The following is a 20591-nucleotide window of genomic DNA, read 5'->3' on the forward strand; positions in this document are numbered from 1 at the left end:
GACAAAATGTTCAGATGTTTAAATATGTAAAAAAAAAACAAATATTGGGATGGCCTATTGTTTTTAACATGGCTGTATGTTTACCATTCTAAGCAGGAATTCATCAGTCCTCTGCATATTATGTCGCTTATAAAAATCACAATTGACAGATTAATTACATAGATTTACTACATTTACCCAGCTACACATGTAGGGGACACAATCAATCAGACCTTTTGCATTTATAAATGATCTTTAATGTCTTTAAAAGCTGATACTGAATCAACACATATCCTTACAACAGAACCTCAAACTGTTTTTTTATTTGTTGTTGTTGTTGAACCACACAATGCCAACCCCCCGCTTCTGAATTCTGAACTTTATAAAAATAATATGAGATGTTCCACTGTCACTGGGGTGTAGTACAAATTGTTTACCAAAATAATCTTTTTTTTTTTTCTTTAGCAGAGAGAAATAATTAAAAAGGCATGCATGATTGCCATGCAAGAGGATTAAAAAAAATCCACTGAAGTCCAACTTATCCCCAATCTGTATGTTTGGATAACACAAATATTTCAGGTAGTCAATGCAACAATCTCTTCGCCTTGTTCGGGTAACATTGTGTGTCAAATCGGTCGTCTCTCCTTAAACACGTCCTTGGACGGTGCTTTGTCCAAGCTCACGAGTCTTCCTCCAGTCCATGTTTCTCAATGTAACGTCTGAGGAGAAGGGGCAAGGACAAAACAGCAGGTGAGAAAGCTGGCAGTTGATCTCTGTTGGTTTCAATCATTGGATAAATGTTCTTGTGTGTTCTTAAAGCTTTAGTTATTTTAATGTGTTCACTCCTCAAAAATACCGGGATAATTCCACCCCTCCTCACTGAGGCCCCCTTCTGTTCCAGTAAATATGAAAGCTCACAGCTGACCTGCCAACCTGCAGTTCTGAGAATGTGTTGGTGCCTGCCTTCTAGATCATGACTAGCAGGAAGTAATCTCACGAAACTGTGGGCTTTACAAAAGGATAGCTTTCGTACAAAAGCTTATTATTTTTAAATGCTGTAGCGGATCATCAACAATGTGCTAAAATAACACCATCTAAAAATACAGTCCAGTTGAAGACCTGGACTACAGTACCTGGATGCCGTGACCTGGCCAATAAGACAAACTCACCTATTCAAGTTCATGGTGTTGTGGAAATAAACACTGGCAGAGCGCCAATGGCTCTACGCTTACTTACACAACTGTTACTGCTGACAAAGTGCAATTTCTAGCATGTCTGCTAGCTCACTTTTGCCCTGTTCAACCATGGAATATAATCTAGATGATTTATTTTACAGTGTCAGTGTTCAATAAATTAAATGTAACATCAGCTAATCAACCGACAATGTGAAGTCACACTAAAGACCAGCAGGAGCTGGTAGAGAACACCAGGTTTTTTTTTTTTGAATCACACTATATGTCCTTGTTAACATCAGATGTTCAGGGCTTACCTTCGTGCATACTCATACAAGGCCGCTTTTCTGTCCTGTAGAGACATGTGTCTGTCTACTGGCGATTTTTCAAAAGATTTGGCAGCTGGCTGTAGATTGAATAAACAAGAGAAATGAACTATGCGGGCTGCCAAATACACACAACTTGGATATACACACACATGCCATGAAAGTTCTGAAGACATTCAGGCCTCAGCTCAAACACACTGTAGACATGTTGTTTCTAATGAGATCATCCACAACAGAGTTTAGCCCTAAGCAAAACTAACATGCAGTTAAACGTATAATCAGTGCTACCCTAGTATTTATGAAACATCTGACATGTTCCTGACTAAATTAGTTAGTTGCGAGGTTGTCGTCACCTTTAGAGTTGGTGGGGAGGCAGCAACAGAAGGAGTGGTGGTGATTAGAGGTCGGGATAGGCCTGATGTAGCACCCTCTGCAGGCTCTGTGTGATACTGCTCAGTGCTCTCCAGCAGGTTGGTAATAGTTGCATCCACACAGTTTGTTTGCACTACATGGACACCACACAGGAGAGCAAGAATATTAAGATTCAGATAAAGATGATTTCATAAAACAGACAGAGCCATACTATGAGAGCAATAACAGTAACTGTGTCTACTGTCCAGGAAAAGCTTTCTACTAGGTTTTGAACCAGTGCTGTAAGGACTTGATTGCATTTAGCAACAAGTGCATTAGCAAGGTCGGGATGTTGGATGATCACCACCCCACCTCATTCTCACATCCTAAAAGTACTGAATGGAGCACCATCATTCCAGGGAACATCGTCACAGGTCAATGCTGGGGGACTTATACCCCTCTAGCCTGACATTAGACATGATGCCAATAGATTCATGTATATTTGCTGAGAGTACTATTCTATTGACAATACAGTCTCAGCAATGGGTGCAACTTAAAGTAGCTGAATGCGTTCATTAGAAGGGGTGTCCACAAACATTTGGACATATAGTGTATACACCAATGTATAATTAACCCACAATGAAGACAGGCAGGTAAGTTAAGTCTTTGAGTTTGAGAATTTTGAGTTTTTGAGAATTGCTGCTGTAAGAGAAATCAAAGAATGACTTACGCAGGTCTCTGGTGATGACACTAAGGGGGATGTCAGGTAGCACTTCCTTCACCTGCTGTGCCATACGCACCACTCTGGGATCCTCTGCCCCTGGGCTTGAACCTAGGAAACCCTGTGCCACGGTGCGAGGTCTGGCACCCAAATCTAGACATAAAGAGGAAGAGGAAAACAAACCAAAAACAAAAACACACACCCTTATCATTAATGTCACCAAAGAATCAGTGAATAGAAATATCAGAGGTGGATAATAATTTATCACGATAACAATAAAACATTGTTAGCATGAAAAACAAGCATGTCTTGGATACAGTCAGTACTTAAATTACACTAACACTCTAATTACAAAGAGAGCATAACTACTACGGTTTCACTGGATGTAGTGCAGCAAATAAAAGTGTTTGCACTGTCCCTCCCCATAAGTGTGTAGAAGGTTCCTGTAAAATATGCTCTTCTTTTATACTTTCAGTTGAGGTTTAGCAGTAAACAATCAGATCAGTCTGCATTGAGCCCATATGTAGTCCGTTAAAGCACAGTACACTCCAGCGTCCAGCTTCCCACCATCAAATCTGTATCTGTACTTACTCGAGTGTGTGGCATGTGGGACTGTGTGCCTTTTCCTTTTGATGTGCTCAGCTTTGTCTGCCTTGGTGATCTGTGTTGAGACCACACCAAGCTCAGTTGCCAGAAGCTGAATAAAGGAACAAAAGATAAAACAAGATCAGACATACTCCTATTTGTGCCACTCTTCATTTGAAGTTCTGGATCTGAATGTTTGCACAATACAAGGTTAGCACAAAAAAACAACAAAGAAATGCCTTCAAAAAAGAGGATGCCTTCAAATAGTTTTCGGTTAAACTACTAATCTAAATAGTACACAGATGAGGTTTAGACATGACCACTGTTGAATTCTGCTCTACTTGAAGATCATGGTCCATTTAAACATATCATATTTAATCAAACAAAAGAAGTATCAACTGCATTAATATCCATTCAAGTCCCTTCCAGGGATTTGGCCTACAGTTAACATCAGATTTTGTAAAAATTCTTCATTGTGCTGCTTTGAGGAACTATAATTTGTAAAACAGACTGCATGTCTACAGTTTACTTATTCTTATTTTTATTCATCTACTGCATTTTTAAACATGCAAGCATACCACACAAGTGAACACCATACCTCTTGAACTCTGTTGGCAAATTCTTGATGTGATTCTCCATCTTGTCTAAACACAGGAAGAAGCCACCTGATGGTATTTAAGGAAGAACCAGAAAAAGTGGAGTTTAAAATAAGCACTACTAATTGTTTACATATTCAAATGAAAACAGTCTCTTCATATAATCAAGAAACTGTCAAGATTAAGTCTAGCAAATAGATTTGCAAATGATGCATTGTCTGAATGAAAACGTGTGCAAAGATAAATAACAATAATAAATAATCATCCATTACTTTGAAAAGCATAATTTAAATAAATACCACCAGTAGTAAGAGAGACAATAATATGTAGTACCTTACTTGATACACTGTAAATGGGACAAAAAACGTCCACAGCAATTCTGCCAGCCATGAAGACTCTGGTACATTCTAAGAGGACAGAAAATAGAGATGGGCACAAAGGGAAGTTGTTTGTTAGTGGCAGACAGCTGAAATTCTCTGCCCTTCCCCTGACCGCTGGTGCCGATCAATGTATTGCTCCAGTGAAGCTGTGTTGTACAGTACTGTATATACCACCTTCCAGTTGTACTACACTAATGACACCATGCTTCAGAACGAGCAGCGATAGCTAACATTTGCTGCAGTGGAAAAGAACGAAAGAACAGAATGGCAAAGGGTTCACCATCTGATCTGATGACCTTCAGCAACTCTACAGTGTGTCACTTATTATCAACAGCCTCTGCAGGCTTCTATAAATATCCTCCTAATGAGGCAGGTGCTTACAGAAAGGGCCCTCTGTGAGCATGCTATGGGGAGCAAGAGGGGTTGAAAGGGTTAGATTGTGGGAGCCCCACAAGCAACTTCTTTCGACTAACTTGCAGCACGAGCCACACTGTAAAATGGTAAAGCCAGTTGCACTTTAGAGTATCAATTTAACTAAGCTAAATTTTTTCTACTTCATATATAATTGATAGATTACAGTTGTTTGGAACATGCAGCTTTCCACTAGGGCTGAAGGAGAACACATAACCAAGTGAACGGCAAGCTACTAAAAACATTAATAATTACCACAGCTAAGAGTGGCCTCTTCACCACCAAGGCCACAGGCTGAACGGAGTCGGCCATGGAGAAAGGCCAGGAGCTGGAATAGGAGAAAGAGGCAGACCATGTAAGATATTTCTTGTAGATGTGCAGTGATCAGAAATGTCTTTGTGATATTAATTTTTGTTCATACTATAAAAACACTCCGTTCATTCCTTTGTAACATCTGAGAAAAAAAAAGTCTTTGGTTTTGCAGAACGATCAGTTTTTCCATTGATCTGAGGCTGTCATGTTACAGTCCTAACAAAAACCACCCTGGAAAGAGGAGGGGCTAAGATGGCTATAAGCTCAATGGCTTTTGAGCCATTTTGCACCTGCAGAGACTGCAGTGAGCAAGCTTGCATTACTGTCCAGTCACAGCTTCACACTGTGTGATTAATTGGTGGTCAGGCGGACGTGGGCAGCTTTGGAGCAGCTTAGCAAGGGCCTGGCAGCCATCCCAGGACAGCTCGGCATCTAATCACCTGAGCTCTTACACCAAGGACCTTACCTAAGCATGGTCAAATGGAGCCTTCTTTTCACAGCCATTCTGAAATGAATCATACTTTTTTGTACTTGCTCAAGCTTAGACCACAGAAAACTTTACCAAAAAATGACCAACAACAGCCAGTATATAACAGAGGTAAGAAATAAACTGCAAAGAAACGAGGGCGGTGCATTCTGACTAATGACAATATTTGAATAACTGTAAAGAGGTAATGAAAAGTGCTGAAAAAGAACTTTGTAGTACTTTTAGATGCTGTATTCAGTAGTGCAACAAATTCGCAGTGCACACAGGAACATTTGAAAATGTGATAATTATTTATAAAAAGCTGAGAAAAATTGGTAGGTGTTTATATCGAATGACTAACAGAGACTTCCCCTGAGGGGCTACTGAGCTACCCCAACCCCAGTACAGCGTTATATGCTATGCAAGGTAATTTGTCTCAGTGGATGATGTGTGAACATGTGAGCTTGTCAGAAAAACATATCTTCAGTGTTCAGTAAACCCATTTAACAAGAGCTAGAGCAGTTAACAGCTAGCTACCATCAACTAGGGTGCGGCTTACAGCTGCGGAAACTCAGTCACATCCTTAACAATGTGCTCATGCCAAACAGTCCCATTCTATGGACCTGTTAGCAATAAGCATAAACCTGAACATTCTCTAAATGTTCCCATAAAGAAGTCTGACAAATACTCAAACACTGGCACCATACCGAGTACTCAAGTACCACTGCACATCCCTAATAGAAACATGAGACAGTCTCCAGTACTCCAGAGCCTGGCATTATACCTGGCGATCAGATCATGTTCTGTGGTGAATATACAATGATATGGCATGATTATGTTTACTTTGGTTTTTCAACTATTTATGTAAACTGTGCTAGCCAGTGTGCTGCTCCAAGCTCACCACACAGAAATCACCCTACTGTAGTAAGGAGCATGTATGTGTAAATGTCAGTAAATAAAGTTTTTAATGTTGACTTTAAAATAATTCATATCAAAATTAGTCAGAAAGAACATGCCTAATCGAGATGCATATCGAGCATCATCAAACTGAGTACACGGATTGCCCACCCTTACTACAGAATGTACATTTAATAAAGGTTTTTTTATATTGTTTTAAAGACAAGATATAGATATTACCATCATCAACTTGGTCACTTACCTGAATTTGAGGAGGCCTGCACGGCCATTGGTGGTGTCCTCCTCTGGGAAGAGCAGTAGAGGCGGGGCTTCAGGAGCAGAGCAGTACCCTCGCAGAGTCTCTGCCAGCTCAGCCCTTCTGCCCGCTACAGTACCCAGCTCCATAAAGCCCCGGGCCCAACAAACAAACCCTGAAGGGCCCTCCAACAATGGCTGGGAAAACAAGAAGTAGGAGATCAAGAAAAAGAACTAATTCATTTACATTTTCTACAGCAGAAAGAAGTGTTTCATATCTGACTGTGTTTCTTGGTTTGCAACAGGAGATGCTACGTTCATGCTGCTAAAACAAAATTTAGTAAAACGGTCTGGACAGCCTTTTTAAAAAACATTTAAGCTAACGATGGAACATTAGTATGTCCAAAACATCCTGATTTGTAGTACTTTTCTGCCTTTTAACTGGATCTTAGTGCACAGAATCAGAACACAGTGTGCTGAGGTAACACTGGACTTAAATTGACTGAACTAATTCGCCCACCCGATAAAGACTACATCCATTTGTTTGTGGGTAACAAATAAATACACAGATGTGTTTATTTCAAAAGATAAGACTGGTGACAGTCTAAGATCAGATCTTGTGTGATCAAATGAATCTGACTATTCCTAACCATTCCTTTAGGCTTGGGCTGTTCCTCCACCAGTCAACTTACTGACTAATCATAGCCAAAATCCTTTTAGGCAAGTCTGTTCGCTCAGCAGTCATCTCTGGAACCCTGCCGGGTATCCATTTCCAGTCACACAGGACCAGGTGTTTCTCCACTAGCAGAATATAATTAAACCTCCTTCGCTTGCGGTGTAACCAGCAAGCTGACGGACTCTTTTTGATAAAGGACTTTATCCGTAAACAGGCGTCACGTTTAGAATGGCGAAAAAAATCCCATTCATATTTCAACCAGTGACCATCAACTCATTTAAAACGCCTCAGTCATTGCTTAGGCCCAGACTCTCAGGGATCTCTTCTGTCAGAAAGAAAAAATCAACCACTATAAAAGTGACAAAATGCAGCTCATTGACAAGTACTCAAGAATTCCAAGAACATGTTTTTTCTGTAAATATTATTTCAGCTCAGGCAACTGGACATGGCTGCCATTAGCATGAAAAAGCAAAGTGTGCATGCCATAATCACACTATGTACAATGGTGACAGCTTTTTGCTGGCAGGTCCTGTACAAACTGAAATAACTGGTTGTTTTGGAATGATGTAATCTTCTACCCCTTTGCCCTAAAGACATGCAAGACCTATACACACAGCACTGAAAAGGAAGCTTAACATTTTTGCATTTAAACAACCAATAGCAAAATAGAAAGCTTCTGAAAATTAGCACAGAGAAAACACACAGATGAGTATGCGGTCTCTTCTACAACAACCAAGTCAACTCTCTGATGTGCTGAGACAAAGACAATGGGATTCAAAATCACTGGACTCTAGCCTAACATTAAGTCAACCCAGCTGCAAAGCTACTAACAGGCCTCTTTGTGAAGACAACAACTGAGTAAATCAATGCTGTGTCTACAGAAACCCAAAAGACAAGGACGCACAACAGCAAACGAAGAGACTGATTCTACTACGTTAACAAACAAAAAAATGAATAAATAAATTAAAAAAAATCAGTGTGGATATACAAGAGCATACATGCGCACACACAGTTTACACTCTCTCACAGACGTACACTCACAGTATTGCAGGAGGTAAGGAGGTTAATAATGTTGTGGTCGAACTGAGTGACATGATTGCAGACGTACAGCTTGACGCTTTTGTCCCTTAAGCGAGGGCTGTTCTGTCGTACATGCAGACCTAATACAGAGCACATAACTCGTACTATGAATCTGAAACAGAAGGAAAAATACAGTCTGTTACATGTTTGATTAGTAAAATGTGATTGAAAAAGCACCTACAGCGTTTAATGAAAATGATAAACATGATTACATCACAAAAATAACAATATTCAGTTTCCTCTTTTGTGTGTAACCCACTGAAACCCCTGTATTCAGCAGTCTTTTTCACCACAGCAGGCATGTAAGCGACTCTCTTCTGTTGCATTTCAGCAGGAGAGTGAGGGTCGAGAATTCAATGCAATAAAAAACTATACAAATTCTCACCCTATGCTAACCTTCCATAATTCACTATGAATATGAATGTCTGCTTAAAATATATAGTTTACAGGGATGCAGTGCATTTAGTACATGACCCATCCATGTGCTCAAGTGAAAACCTAGGCTGGCACAGCTGCTTCAGCGCCGAATGGCTAAGGGAGAAGGGTTTAATGGTGGAAAAAGGAAGTACCTGAATCTGGAAATACAAATATTACTGTAAATATTACTGTAAATTCAAAAAAATAAGAACTGGTGTTGTTGCTTTATTTGCTACCATTTGGTAGGTTATTCGGTGACATGCAGATTTGCTGCAGGGCTGTATGTGTGGCAACTTTTGTAAAATAAACATTAACTAACTAATGATATTACTGCCAAATACTACAGTAATTAATCACCATGATGTGAGTTAGCTTACACATAATAATACAACTGTGATAATGTACTTGCCAAAACCCAGCCCTAAACAGAAACGAATAACTACAATAGGCTTAATACGCTAGCTGAGCTTGAAAAGGGAGGAAAAAAAAAAAACTTATTCTTATTCTGCTTATTCTTCTCTACTCACCTTCTTATAAAACTGTCAGGAAGTGCACAGCTCACTAGAAATACATGGACGCCAATAAATATTCGCAACAACATCAAGCAAAGGCCAACTGGGCAGTACAGCAGCAACAGCAGCAAGATCACACCATCACTGGGCAACCTGGAAAAGACAAACACTTCCGTTATAAACTAAAAACAGTGTGGGTTTTAGAGTCACATCGCTTTATGAGTAAAAAGAGTGAAAAAAACAGCGCCATTGTCTTCCTGACCACAGCATTGCACATTGGTGTTTTTGTGCTGTTATTATGCAACTGTTCTTATTCTGATTGTGTTGATAGTCAAGCTGCTTCTTAAATTCTCCATATTGTCTACTAAGGATATTGTCTGCATTGAGTTGCAACTGTTACAAGTAATAGTATTAAGTATGCAGTAATGCATCGCTGATGTTATGCAGAAGTTACACAAAGATTTGCCCTGAAAACCTCATCTAAATGAGCTAGTGTGTTATTGACATGTTATTACATGTAGCCAACAATGACTGTCAACCAAACCATGAAACCATGAAAAAAGGGCCACTAAACTGTATGGACAAAAGTACTGGGACACCTGCTCATTCAGGGTTTTCCTGCTTTTGGAGTATCTGTGATTACTGTCTAGGGAAGGCTTTCAACCTGATTTTGGAGCACTGTTGTGAGTATGACCACACTCCGCGACAAGGGCGTCAGTGAGATCAGGATGTTGAATGATCACCAGGTGTTTACTGGATGGAGCACCATGAATCAAGAGAACACAGGTCCACAGCTCAATACTGGGGGGCTTTATACTCCTCTAGCCCACGCTTGCATTAGGCATGGTGCCAAAAGGTTCATGTTTATCTGCTCCAGAGAGGCCTAGTCTACTGGCAGTACTTCTTTACAGGGACTGGACAAGCTGTTTATGAACATTTGCACATCTGTGTCAGCAATGGGTGCATCTTGAATTAGCTGCAGGCATTCATTAGAAGGGGTGTCCGTAAACATTGGGACATATAGCGTAGCTGGCTAGGAAGAAACTTAGCTAAGTCTCACAGCGCATCAAATGTAAAGTCTAACGACACATACATAGCATATTAGCTAGCTAGCTTACATGTGTAGTAAAAAAACTAGCACCAGTTATCTACAGAATTGAGCTATCTAGCTAACAACCAGGCTCTAGACACGTGTTAACAAGAGACCAATATTAAATCTACAGGATTACTCATGATTGTCCATCTGAATGGTCAGAGGCTGTCTTGTTACTAGTGCTAACTAACTTAGCTATCTAGGTTTTATCCACAAGTTTGGTGACGGCTACTACTACTACTAACTCGCCATTAACCGAACCTCTGGACTGATAACCTACTTTCGAAATGAAGGGTCGTTCGCCAAGTTCGCTATAGCTAGTTAGTGCTAGCTAGCTATTTCCGTTCATTAGCAATCTGACAACACCTGTCTGCTCCCAGTGAGGTGTTTACCTAGGAGTGTTTTACTGGCCTTAGATCTACATGGCATGTAAAAACAGTCACCGCTGCAGCAGACTGAGGTAAATACACACGTTGGCATCGCTCACTTTGACCTAATCCTCTGCTAGCTAACTAGCTCACTGGATTAGCCTGCTGCTACTTCACTAAAAGCAAAACTAGCTAGCATCGATGCTAAAAGTGAATCTTACCGCTGGAAGTCAAACATCTGCTCTATGCCCCGTGTTTCCATTATGCCAGTTTTCTGTACGCTTCAGTCAGTATGGGTCGGTTAGTTTCCTGCATGCTATTCTGCAAGGTGTTAACACTTGTTATTAGGTCGTGTCTTCGCCTGGTTAGCTTGTATTATTTATCTGCACTCCCTCCGTCGCCATATTGAAATCTTGATATTGAAAAAGCTCCCCGTATAGCTGTGTGTGCCCTTTACCCTGACGCAGGACCAGCTCCAAACAGCCCTACTCCCATTTGAGCCGCAGGGGCAGAAATGTGACACTGTTCTCAGATCAGCTCAGGAGGGCTGATTTCACTGCACCCCAGCTTTCGAAAGGACAGCTCAGGCTTATTGAAGCACGGCTTTGTTTTTGTAGAGGGACATCTAGCGGCGAGGAGTGCGCCCTGCACTTTCAAATGTGGCTAGCTAGGTCTTTGTGTACGATGGCGAATATTCTAGTTGGCCGAAGAAGGATATTAATACGAGAAAAAGAAAAATTGTATTATTTATTTATTCTTTTTAACCTAATGATGAATGTCCATATTCAACCAATTGAAGCGCAGGCGTAGCCCAGCTAGCGCTAGCGTTAGTGCTAGTACCTTTATTAGAGAAGCCAGTGCTGAGACCTCACCCACACTGAGGTTGTGATAACATAGTAAAACAGTCAAATTCTTAAAAATATAAGGTTAATGATGATTTTCAAACTTTTTAGAGGTGATAATGAAAAAATCTGATGTTTGCTTAAATCATTAAAAGCTCTTTGACCACAAAATAGGTGTACATATGAAGAAATCCATACATCATCATTGTCCCATGTTACATTCAACCCTGATACTACATGCCCCAGAAAGGCCCTGTAGCTCCACAAGATGCTAGCTAATAAACTCACAGAATTTACATATGGACACATTACGGCCTACATAAATGTCTCCCAACAGGCTGCGCAGAGCCTCCATGTCCAGCAAAAGCCCACTGAATGCAGCCATGTTTTAAATTGGGGTCTCTAAACCATCAAATAGCATGTATTTCTGGAACCTATCAATACATTTTTTGGTTGTTTGTGTTACAAGACAAGCAAATCCATTGAGTATGGAGCTGATAAGACACAGCTACGTATGGTCAGCTTTAGCTTTGGGTTTGCTAACAAATGTGACTCTGAAGACCGAAACCCTTTCCCTTTTCACTCCATGAAGTCTACAACTACTCCTACATGCATAATAAAGGCTTGTTTGTCTTATGTGTCTCATGTGAATGATGTGCCTTATTTGGGTTGAGATTTGGTTGAGATTTGGGTACCGCAGCATCCGGTCCAACACGACCAGACTCTGCAACAGCTTCTTCCCCCAAGCCATCAGACTCCTCAACACAACTCAACTTCTGAACTGATATCTTTCTGGTACATGTACACTCTCCCTCTCTCTCTCTCTCTCTCTCTCTCTCTCTCTCTCCAACCATTTACCCCAGGAAAAAAGGGGAAGCATTTTTGCACAAAGCATTGCACTAATAACTTTACTTTACTACCTCACTGGACTCTATTTATTACACATTGCACAATTTGCACACTACCTGCAATTATTTATTATTCTCTGGTCTGTACTGTGTTGTGTTGTCTGTCCGCACTTGTTTGTTTGTGTTTCACTTGTGTTTTGTATGCACTGTCTACATTGCACCATGGTCCTGGAGGAACGTTGTTTCGTTTCACTGTGTACTCTGTATGTAGTTGAAATGACAATAAAACCCACTTGACTTGACTTGACTTGAAACACACTGACAGTTTTCACACACTAGAGGGCACAATTATCTTTCATATCCCCTTAACTAAGTGTTCCTCTGTCATCAAAAACACCATGGCAGCTCTTCTAGGCCTAACTAGAAGCAAGGACAAATTCCTGTCCTGGTATAATTCCCTGTTGAACATAAAAGGTGGGCCATGAGCCATCATTGGTAAACATGGATAAAATTGTGTTATGTAATAAAGAAGTGCATGATGGCCTAACTGCAGTGGATATCCAGCCCGTTGTAGCCTCCATAAAGAGGCCCCTGCAAACTCTTTTAAAGGGGCACGCACCCCAAAGGAAGTCCATCCCTTTTCCTCTCGCACTGATAAATAACAGCGGTGCTCCTTCAGTGCAGTGCATTCGCCTCCAGCTGCATCTCCCCAATATGTCTCTGCAGCAAGAGATTGAATCTGCCCCATTCATTAGCCTAAGTGGATGAGCCTCCCTAATAGAGGCTCCCCTTCCCCTCAATAATTGCCGTTGATTGGCGCAAATTAGACCCTAGTTGCCAGACGAGTGATTCTCGACGACGATAATCCGATTCCCAACTCAAACTAATAGGATTTTAACTCCAGCTTGGCCTAATGTCCGTCTGTACGGCCTGGCCCGGCTCCGCTAGGCCAACGCTGCCCCTCTGCCCTTCTGCCTCACGCCGCAGCGTTGGTATACAGAAACAAACTGGCTGCATCTGAGTCTTCAGGTGAACGCACACATCCACACGTTACACACTGTATGAATGAGATAGGTGTGTCAAAAGCATTGTGCTCTAAAAGTTACACATGATCAGGTTAAGGTAGAATTGTGCAAACCTTCTGGTTGAAAGGCTTTGTGTATGGGAAAAGGGTCGTGCAGGCTTCAGACATCAGTGGTAATCTTTGTTTACACACATACACACTATTGTGCTTTTCATATTTTTGTGGTTTGCTTGTGAAAACACACTGAATTGGCCATGTTGTTCAACATAAGCTGTGTTTCTTCACCTTATCCCTATTAATCCCAGTCTTTCAACTGTATGTAGTCATGCTCTCTGGCTGGTTGATACATAAACAGGTTGAAAAAGAAATCTGAGCTTTTGTTTTTTTCTCCAGACTCAACTCAAATGACGACTCGCACATATTTGATAGTATTTGTCATTGGGATGATAAGAGGAGATGGGACGGCTGCTTAGACCCTGAGTCTAATGAAACTCCACTCCATTAGAGCTGAATCGGACAGATTGCCCTCCCAGAGAAATGAATTGAGTTTTTTGTATTTGTGAGATCATTCTCCCTCCATTAACTGCTCTTTATCCCGTCTCTTCATCACAGCCAAATCAGGTTAGACGGCCATGATTAGCTGGGGTGGCCTCCCTTTTTAAGCAGTAATTGGGTTTGGCGGCTCAGCTGATAGCGCCATTAAGACCAATAAAGGCTAGGCTTGGCTCGGAGAGTGAAACAGATTCTTGTGGAACAGATGGCAGGCGAAGAGAAAGGGGTTTGATTGAGAGCGGGCGAAAGCAAAGTTTGTGTAACCGTAGAACTTTGGTGCTGGGCCGCAGCCGTGCCTGGGAGACAGTGTTTCAAGGATGTTCGGTGCTTGTATTTGTCTTTTGTCTTGTCTTTGAGATCTTCACCTAACCTGGTATGAACAGCACACAAAAAGTGAATATCTCTTTTTCAAGTGATGGGCAGAGAGACATGGAACCAGTGGTGGATTATAAATGCATGGAAACATGAATGGCTGGTGACAGATTTACTGTAGATAAATCAACATGTAGCCTACATAGATGGACAGATGTATTGACAGGACAGTTAGGAGGATCTAACAGCCCCTTGGAGTCCAATAATGGTGTTTTTCTGGCTTGATAATGCTCATCCATGTTCACTCTCCTAGATTAAATGCTTAATTTCATTTAGTCTAGTTTCTCATCAGCCATATGTGTGTTCCTCATTACCAACAGTTGGAAATGTTTAATACATTATGTGAAACTAACTGCAATAGCCAGCATTTTTTTGCAAAACAGTTCAAATAATGATAGAAAGGTTTTTAGAGTTTAGCAAATGATTACATATTTATTTGGAAATGAATTGTTATATGCTCAGTCATTTTGAGTCAGCAGACAGCTCATGAGGCCATACTTGGGTCATTTGCAGAATGGTGACATTCAACTGATGGGAAATCACCTGACTAGTATTTTGTATGCCCCCCATCATGCCACCAAATATATATATGGACTCCGCAAGACATAGCCAGCATGATCAGTAGGCCTTTGGTGGGATTAGACCAGACAGGACATCCGTGACTCTGTTGCCGGTTCACCGGTTGTCCTTCTTTGGGCCTTCTTTTGGCAGGTACTGAGCGCCGCATACCAGAAACCCCCACAAGACCTGCGTAACATTTCTGAAGAAGCTTTGACCTTGCTATGTAGAGGGTGAGTAGAGTTTAAGGGAAGGGAATGGGCTGAGCACTGTGTGTAACCTCAGTTGTCATCTTCCTGTTTTGTGTCATTTGACCCAATCATTTAACAATCATTTCACCAACCAATTTGTCTCTTGCCCATTTTTCCTGCTTCCAAAACACATTTTCAAGAACTGACTGTTCACGTGCTGCCTAATTTATCCCACCCCTTTACAAGTTCCACTGATCCCTTTGCAAGTGACCAGATAATCACTATAATTCACTTAACGTCAATATTTGTAATGTTATTGCTGATTGGTGTAACTTTTAAGGCTGTATTTGCTTTGTCAAAACAGCTTTAGGCAGAAGCTAAAGTCGCAAAAACAGAACAGATGACGTAAACTAGCATGACCGCACAGAGCTACATAACCATGAAATAGATAGATGGGTTTCCTGGCACTTTCCACCATTGCCTACATGCACACACACACACACACACACACACACACATATACACAGAGACAGACTCACAATTTCCTTATCTAGGAGAGCGGAATGCCGTCTAAGAATTGCATAATGGCTGTAAAGAGCTGTAGATCTTCCCTAAGCCTCATTAGGATGAAGTGGAGTGCTTATTTTATTTATTTATTTATTTAACAGTGTTTCATGGTACATTGTTTCCCGCTCAAACCCTTCCCTGGGGTGGGCAAATAATGAGAGAGCACTTCAAATGAATTACTGTATACACAATCACTTTAATTATTCAGTTCGAGCTAGGCATTAGGTGTGACTGTTGGGAAATACCACACGCGCCGCCCAGATCTACCTGTTATATAGCGATATGATTAATGGACCAGTAAGATGAATGATGCACTTAAAACATCCAGCGTCAACAGTTATCTGCAGATTAGCCGTGGTACCATACTGTGCAGTTTGCGAGAAGGGTCCATGCAGAACCCCTAAACCTCGGCCAATGCTGTGAGGCTAACGTCGATAACAAGAAAAGGCTGCAGTTTAAATCAATTGCGAAGGAATATAGCCATGTGCAATGTGCATAATAATGACTAATGGCTGAGGCGGCTGGGAGAGTTGCTATGAAATGATGATCTATTTCAGATGAGGAAACGATGCCGAATAAGAAAATGGGAAGCAAACGTATCCTCCCTGAAGTGCCATCTGGAATTGTTGTGTGTTGTTCTTCTAAACTACATCTGTCTCACAACATGTGAATGGGCTTGATGTCTAGAGATAGGCCTCATTTAACAAACAGTGAAATAGCAAAACTACCAATATTCTCTGTGAGCCATAAATCACTGCTGTAGCAAAACCTTATGGGCTAGTTTCTCGGCTAGGATTATGCCCAGTTGTGGACTACTTGGCTTTCTGAATCCAACTATTCCGGAAATTCTCCTTTCAGAGCTAAATGTAGAATAGGCCTAGTCCCTATCCCTGTTGAGGAAACCAGCCCTATATCTTTTCAGTGATAATTTCACATGCATATTACTGTAGCAAGATGTTATTCAGAGTACTGTTGGGCCAGTTATATCGGTCCATACATCATGAAGTGTTTACATGTTGTAAAAGGGAGTTGGCTTTTTAAAGTGGTGTAAAGAAAATGATGGCATTTCATGTTTGGAATTCCCAGATAATAACAGTCATTGTGGAGCGATTTTACATTTTTAAATCCTCCAGAAAAAGCTGGCCTTCACAGCTGAATTTATTTCTCATTTTCCTTAGAAGTCCATCAAATGATAAGGGCCCTTTTCATATTAAGTGTCTGTAATAACTGTATAGTTACACATTAATAATCCAGACAATAACAACGTAACCACTGGTGATGGATTTACTCTTACAGATGGATTACAGTAGTATAGCTTATGTAAATACACACTGAAGTAGCCACTCTTGCATTTACACAAATGTATCTCAACAGCTGTAACAGCAGATTCACTCATATGTGATTGTAGCTGTGTAATAATTATAGATTAATAATAATTATATTTATGTCCTGCTATATAACTGCTGCTTTTACTTTTACAGTTATATGACAGATCTTAGGATACACTTGTGTAATTATAAGTCAAAATAACAATAATAAGTTTTTGGTGTAATAAGCATGTGTAAATATGTAATGCCCCATAACAGCTATGTTTGTCACTCTAAAAAATAAAGGTGCAACAAAAGGTTCTTTAAGTGATGCCATTTAAGAACCACTTTTGGTTCCAAAAATAACCATTGTTATAGTATAGATGTGATCTTTAAATTGTTAAAGAACCTTTGCATCAAGAGAAAGTATTTTGAGCCTTTTAAAGGTTCTTCACACTCATCACACGCATCTCTATGATAAACATAGGGTGGTTCTCCTATATCATCAATGAACCATTTATAGTGTCTTTATTTTTAAGAGTGTAGCTACATTGTTATTACATGAATTGTTATTATGTAACTAAACGGTTGTTAGACACAGTTCATATAAAGTTGGACCAATGAAAACATCAAAAACAGTCAGTTCATGTTTAGTGGAAATGAGAATTGAATTCACATCAGCCACAAGAAAACCTGTAGAGACTCCATCTGTCTTCCAGTACAGTGCTTAAGGCCTTTATGTCATTGTAGGGCAATGTGAAAAATCCCTGGAGTTAGGTATATTTTTCCCCAGTTTGTGCTAACCATAATACACTTGCAATTCATGTGCTATACAGCATCTAGCCCTCATGGTTTTACAAGCATTTGCTCCATCTGTGACCTCCCCTCTGTGACATTGTTATAAAAGAAGAATTGAATTTGTGGAGGCTCCGCGACGACTGTAAGGCTGCTCCTCCTATTTGCCTCCTTGTATATTGCTTTTATAAGAGGCGAGAGAGAGAGAGAGAGAGAGAGAGAGAGAGAGAGAGAGAGAGAGGGGCGGGGGGTGGGTGACAGAGGAAGGAGAAGATGAGATGATGCCATAGATCTTCATTGCTCTGACATTGGCTGGCCATTTAAAAATGAATCAAAAGAAGCCAACCATCTACTATAGAGAGTTTTTACAACCCTTGTACTAAAACCCTTTTTTAATATGTAAAGAAAGAATTATATAAAATTATATAAAATATATAAAAATATAAAATAAATAAACAAAACATTTTAGACAACTGAATGAAAAGTGACTGATATGATGTCCAATTAAATTACTTGAGGCCAAATTAGGTTTTCTAAATGTGAATTGTTGTTGATATCATTTGGCCTCATTCACCAATACCTTAAAATTGTTCTTAGGATAAGTCTGAACAAAACGTCCTAGTAAATTAAAGCCTCCTGAACCTATTGTCCTCGTAAATTAAACAAATCTTATTAAAAAGCACTGGTGAAAAGTGGGTTTTAAAAAGAATTTTGCTCTTAAGAATGCTTAACATTCAGTTGAAGCCAAGAGAAAAAGATTTTAAGTCAAGCATTCCTATTGAAATTTGACAAATTACTATTGGCCAGTAAAAACGACAAAAGTAAAGAAACAAATTGTAAAAAATCATCACTGTTGTTCAAAAACCTGTATCTCAAATTTTTGTGTTTTTTCAGTTTTAGACAGTTTCCTTTACTTTGTGGCACCAATGTGGAAACAATAGAAATGCTCCAAAGTGATATATAAATTATTTAGAAATCTTTAAATCTAAGTCTTTTTACATGGACTTCTATTGAAAGTTAAGAAGGTTATATATATATATATATATATATATATATATATATATATATATATATATATATATATATATATATATATATATATGCAATACTTACCAACTGACCCTTTGATGTATTTTATTCACATTCAGCCAAATAGCACACTTTAATCATGTCTGTTCAAAGCACCACTTTTGTCGGTGGAAGCAAAACACCATCAGCTTGCCCAGAAAGCAGAAGGTGATGAGCCTTTTGTTGCCTCCTTGTCAAGAATATGTTGAGAACTGCAAACAGCTGTTGAGCATTTGAGCGTTTCACTGCTTTACAGCCAGATAGGCCTAGACTGAAGTGAAAGTCTGTCTCGTGTCACTGATAATGCAGTCCCTTTTAATAAGAAGAAAGCTTTTTAAGATCATGGCCACACCGGTTTAATAGGCAGGCAAAATCAACCTCTATGAGCAGCAAAGATCAATGTTAAGAGGTCCTTGAGCATTTTGAGGGCAAAAGCATTTAATCACTTACCCTGTATGTTTCTGCAAATAAATTAGTGGTTTGTGTGCCTACATATCTTTTCTGTAGATATAGGAGAGCAGCAATCCTTGCATTGAGGGGGATACCATGTGTGTTTGTTTTACATTACAAATGAGTTAAATGTTCTCATGAGCTAATTTGTTCTGATCTCATCATCTTGTTAGTTAATAACACTAATTATTAGCAAAAACTAATAATATTAAACCATGGCTCAGTGTAATGCTACCTCCCGCTTTCCCTCGCAATGCATTGAAATAACCCATTCATTCCAGAGCTCCATTGAGATGGCCTGAAGCAATTAGCTCCTCTAAGACCAACTCATTAGGAGGCATGCGCTGAATGAGCTGTGCTCACTGCAGCTAATCAATATTAATGATGGATTATTTACAATTAACAATGGGCCCTTAATGGCCCCATAATTGTTTGTTTTGCGCTAACGTGGAGAGGTGAGAATTGCAGGTAGAATGCAGAGATTAGTGTGAGGAGGGCTAAACGCGTTCTCAATTACTCTTGGCTGAATAAAGTCTATTGACAGAATTTAGTGCTGTTCAAAAGAGGCTAAATGTCTCAGGCTACTTTTTAGTGACTATACTTTGTTTGCTTGAATACCTCAAGAGCTATAGAACTGATGTTAGGCTGAAAACATTCATCATGAAGATTGTTATAATTTACTGGGCCTGCTTTTTGAAATCACCAGTGCTTACACAGCTCAAATGATCCATTTGAACGAATCCCTCATCTAAGCCAAAAAAGAGCACAGGTCATGGCAAGACTGTGCAACAGAGTCATGTTTTCCTAGCCCATTTGAACCTGAAAACCCCCTGGGGCGTGCAGGTAATCGAGCCATTGCATGGACCAGGTGTGTAGGGGCTGAATTTATGACCTTTCCTGCTGACTTTTACATTTGGGTTGGACCAGTGCCCGTCCACCCCTTCCCCCACTAACAGAAGACTGTGATTGGCTATTGGAGGTCACAGATCACACCTTTCTTCGAGAAGCACCCTGCAATTTAAGAGGAGTCTTTGCCTTTACAGTTCTCAGTTCTCCTCACACCTTCCTGTAGCTCTCCCCCCACGTTCTTTGTCTGGGCCAGCGTTTACCGACAGACGTCTCTCTGGTCTGTTTATAGGGAGAGTTTAGGTTGGAAGAGTGAAAGCAGATAAGCTGCTTTACCTTAGCTTGCAGGAATCCTTTGGCCAACTCTTGACACCGGCACTCTGGGACTTGCAGGCCCTACAGCCTGCTAAGGATCACTCATCTCTGTCAAGAGCTCGTCCGACAGATCGCGTTCTCCAAGAGATGAAAGGCTCTCCTGCTGTTTGAGGCACAGGGAGAATCTCCGAATCACTCACTTGCTCAAGCCAAAAGGAGTCGTCTTGTTTGTCAACAAGCGTGATCCCGGGAGCAGACA

At 40.4% G+C, this 20591-nt stretch overlaps 1 protein-coding gene across 2 annotated transcripts; it reads right to left on the reverse strand.

The window, feature by feature from the left end:
• Positions 1-213: 213 nt before the first annotated feature.
• aup1 (AUP1 lipid droplet regulating VLDL assembly factor) lies at positions 214-11020 on the reverse strand. Of its 2 annotated transcripts, none has more exons than XM_072663961.1 (12): positions 10819-11020; positions 9152-9289; positions 8169-8319; positions 6459-6649; positions 4777-4849; positions 4064-4137; positions 3733-3799; positions 3141-3246; positions 2559-2702; positions 1831-1982; positions 1469-1557; positions 214-698 (listed from the first exon to the last, which is right to left on the reverse strand). In XM_072663961.1, the coding sequence occupies exons 1-12, from the start codon at positions 10857-10859 to the stop codon at positions 659-661; spliced, it is 1266 nt and encodes a 421-aa protein (XP_072520062.1). In that variant the 5' UTR covers positions 10860-11020; the 3' UTR covers positions 214-658. The 2 variants fall into 2 exon arrangements, with proteins under 2 accessions (XP_072520062.1, XP_072520061.1); XM_072663960.1 differs by having other exon boundaries at positions 8163-8319.
• Between the last annotated feature and the right edge of the window lie 9571 nt (positions 11021-20591).

Source organism: Salminus brasiliensis, chromosome 19, assembly GCF_030463535.1.
Source record: "Salminus brasiliensis chromosome 19, fSalBra1.hap2, whole genome shotgun sequence".
Classification (NCBI taxonomy): Eukaryota; Metazoa; Chordata; class Actinopteri; order Characiformes; family Bryconidae; genus Salminus; species Salminus brasiliensis.

What these genes read in the sequence shown, in the direction of transcription:
- aup1 (XM_072663960.1), bottom strand. Translation starts at nt 10,859, where the DNA reads ATGGAAACACGGGGCATAGAGCAGATGTTTGACTTCCAGCG. An exon ending in TTTACAGTGTATCAAGTAAG is followed by an intron (nt 3,800 to 4,063) that starts GTACTACATATT and finishes AAATACCATCAG; the next exon opens with GTGGCTTCTTCCTGTGTTTA. An exon ending in TGTCATCACCAGAGACCTGC is followed by an intron (nt 1,983 to 2,558) that starts GTAAGTCATTCT and finishes GTGTCCATGTAG; the next exon opens with TGCAAACAAACTGTGTGGAT.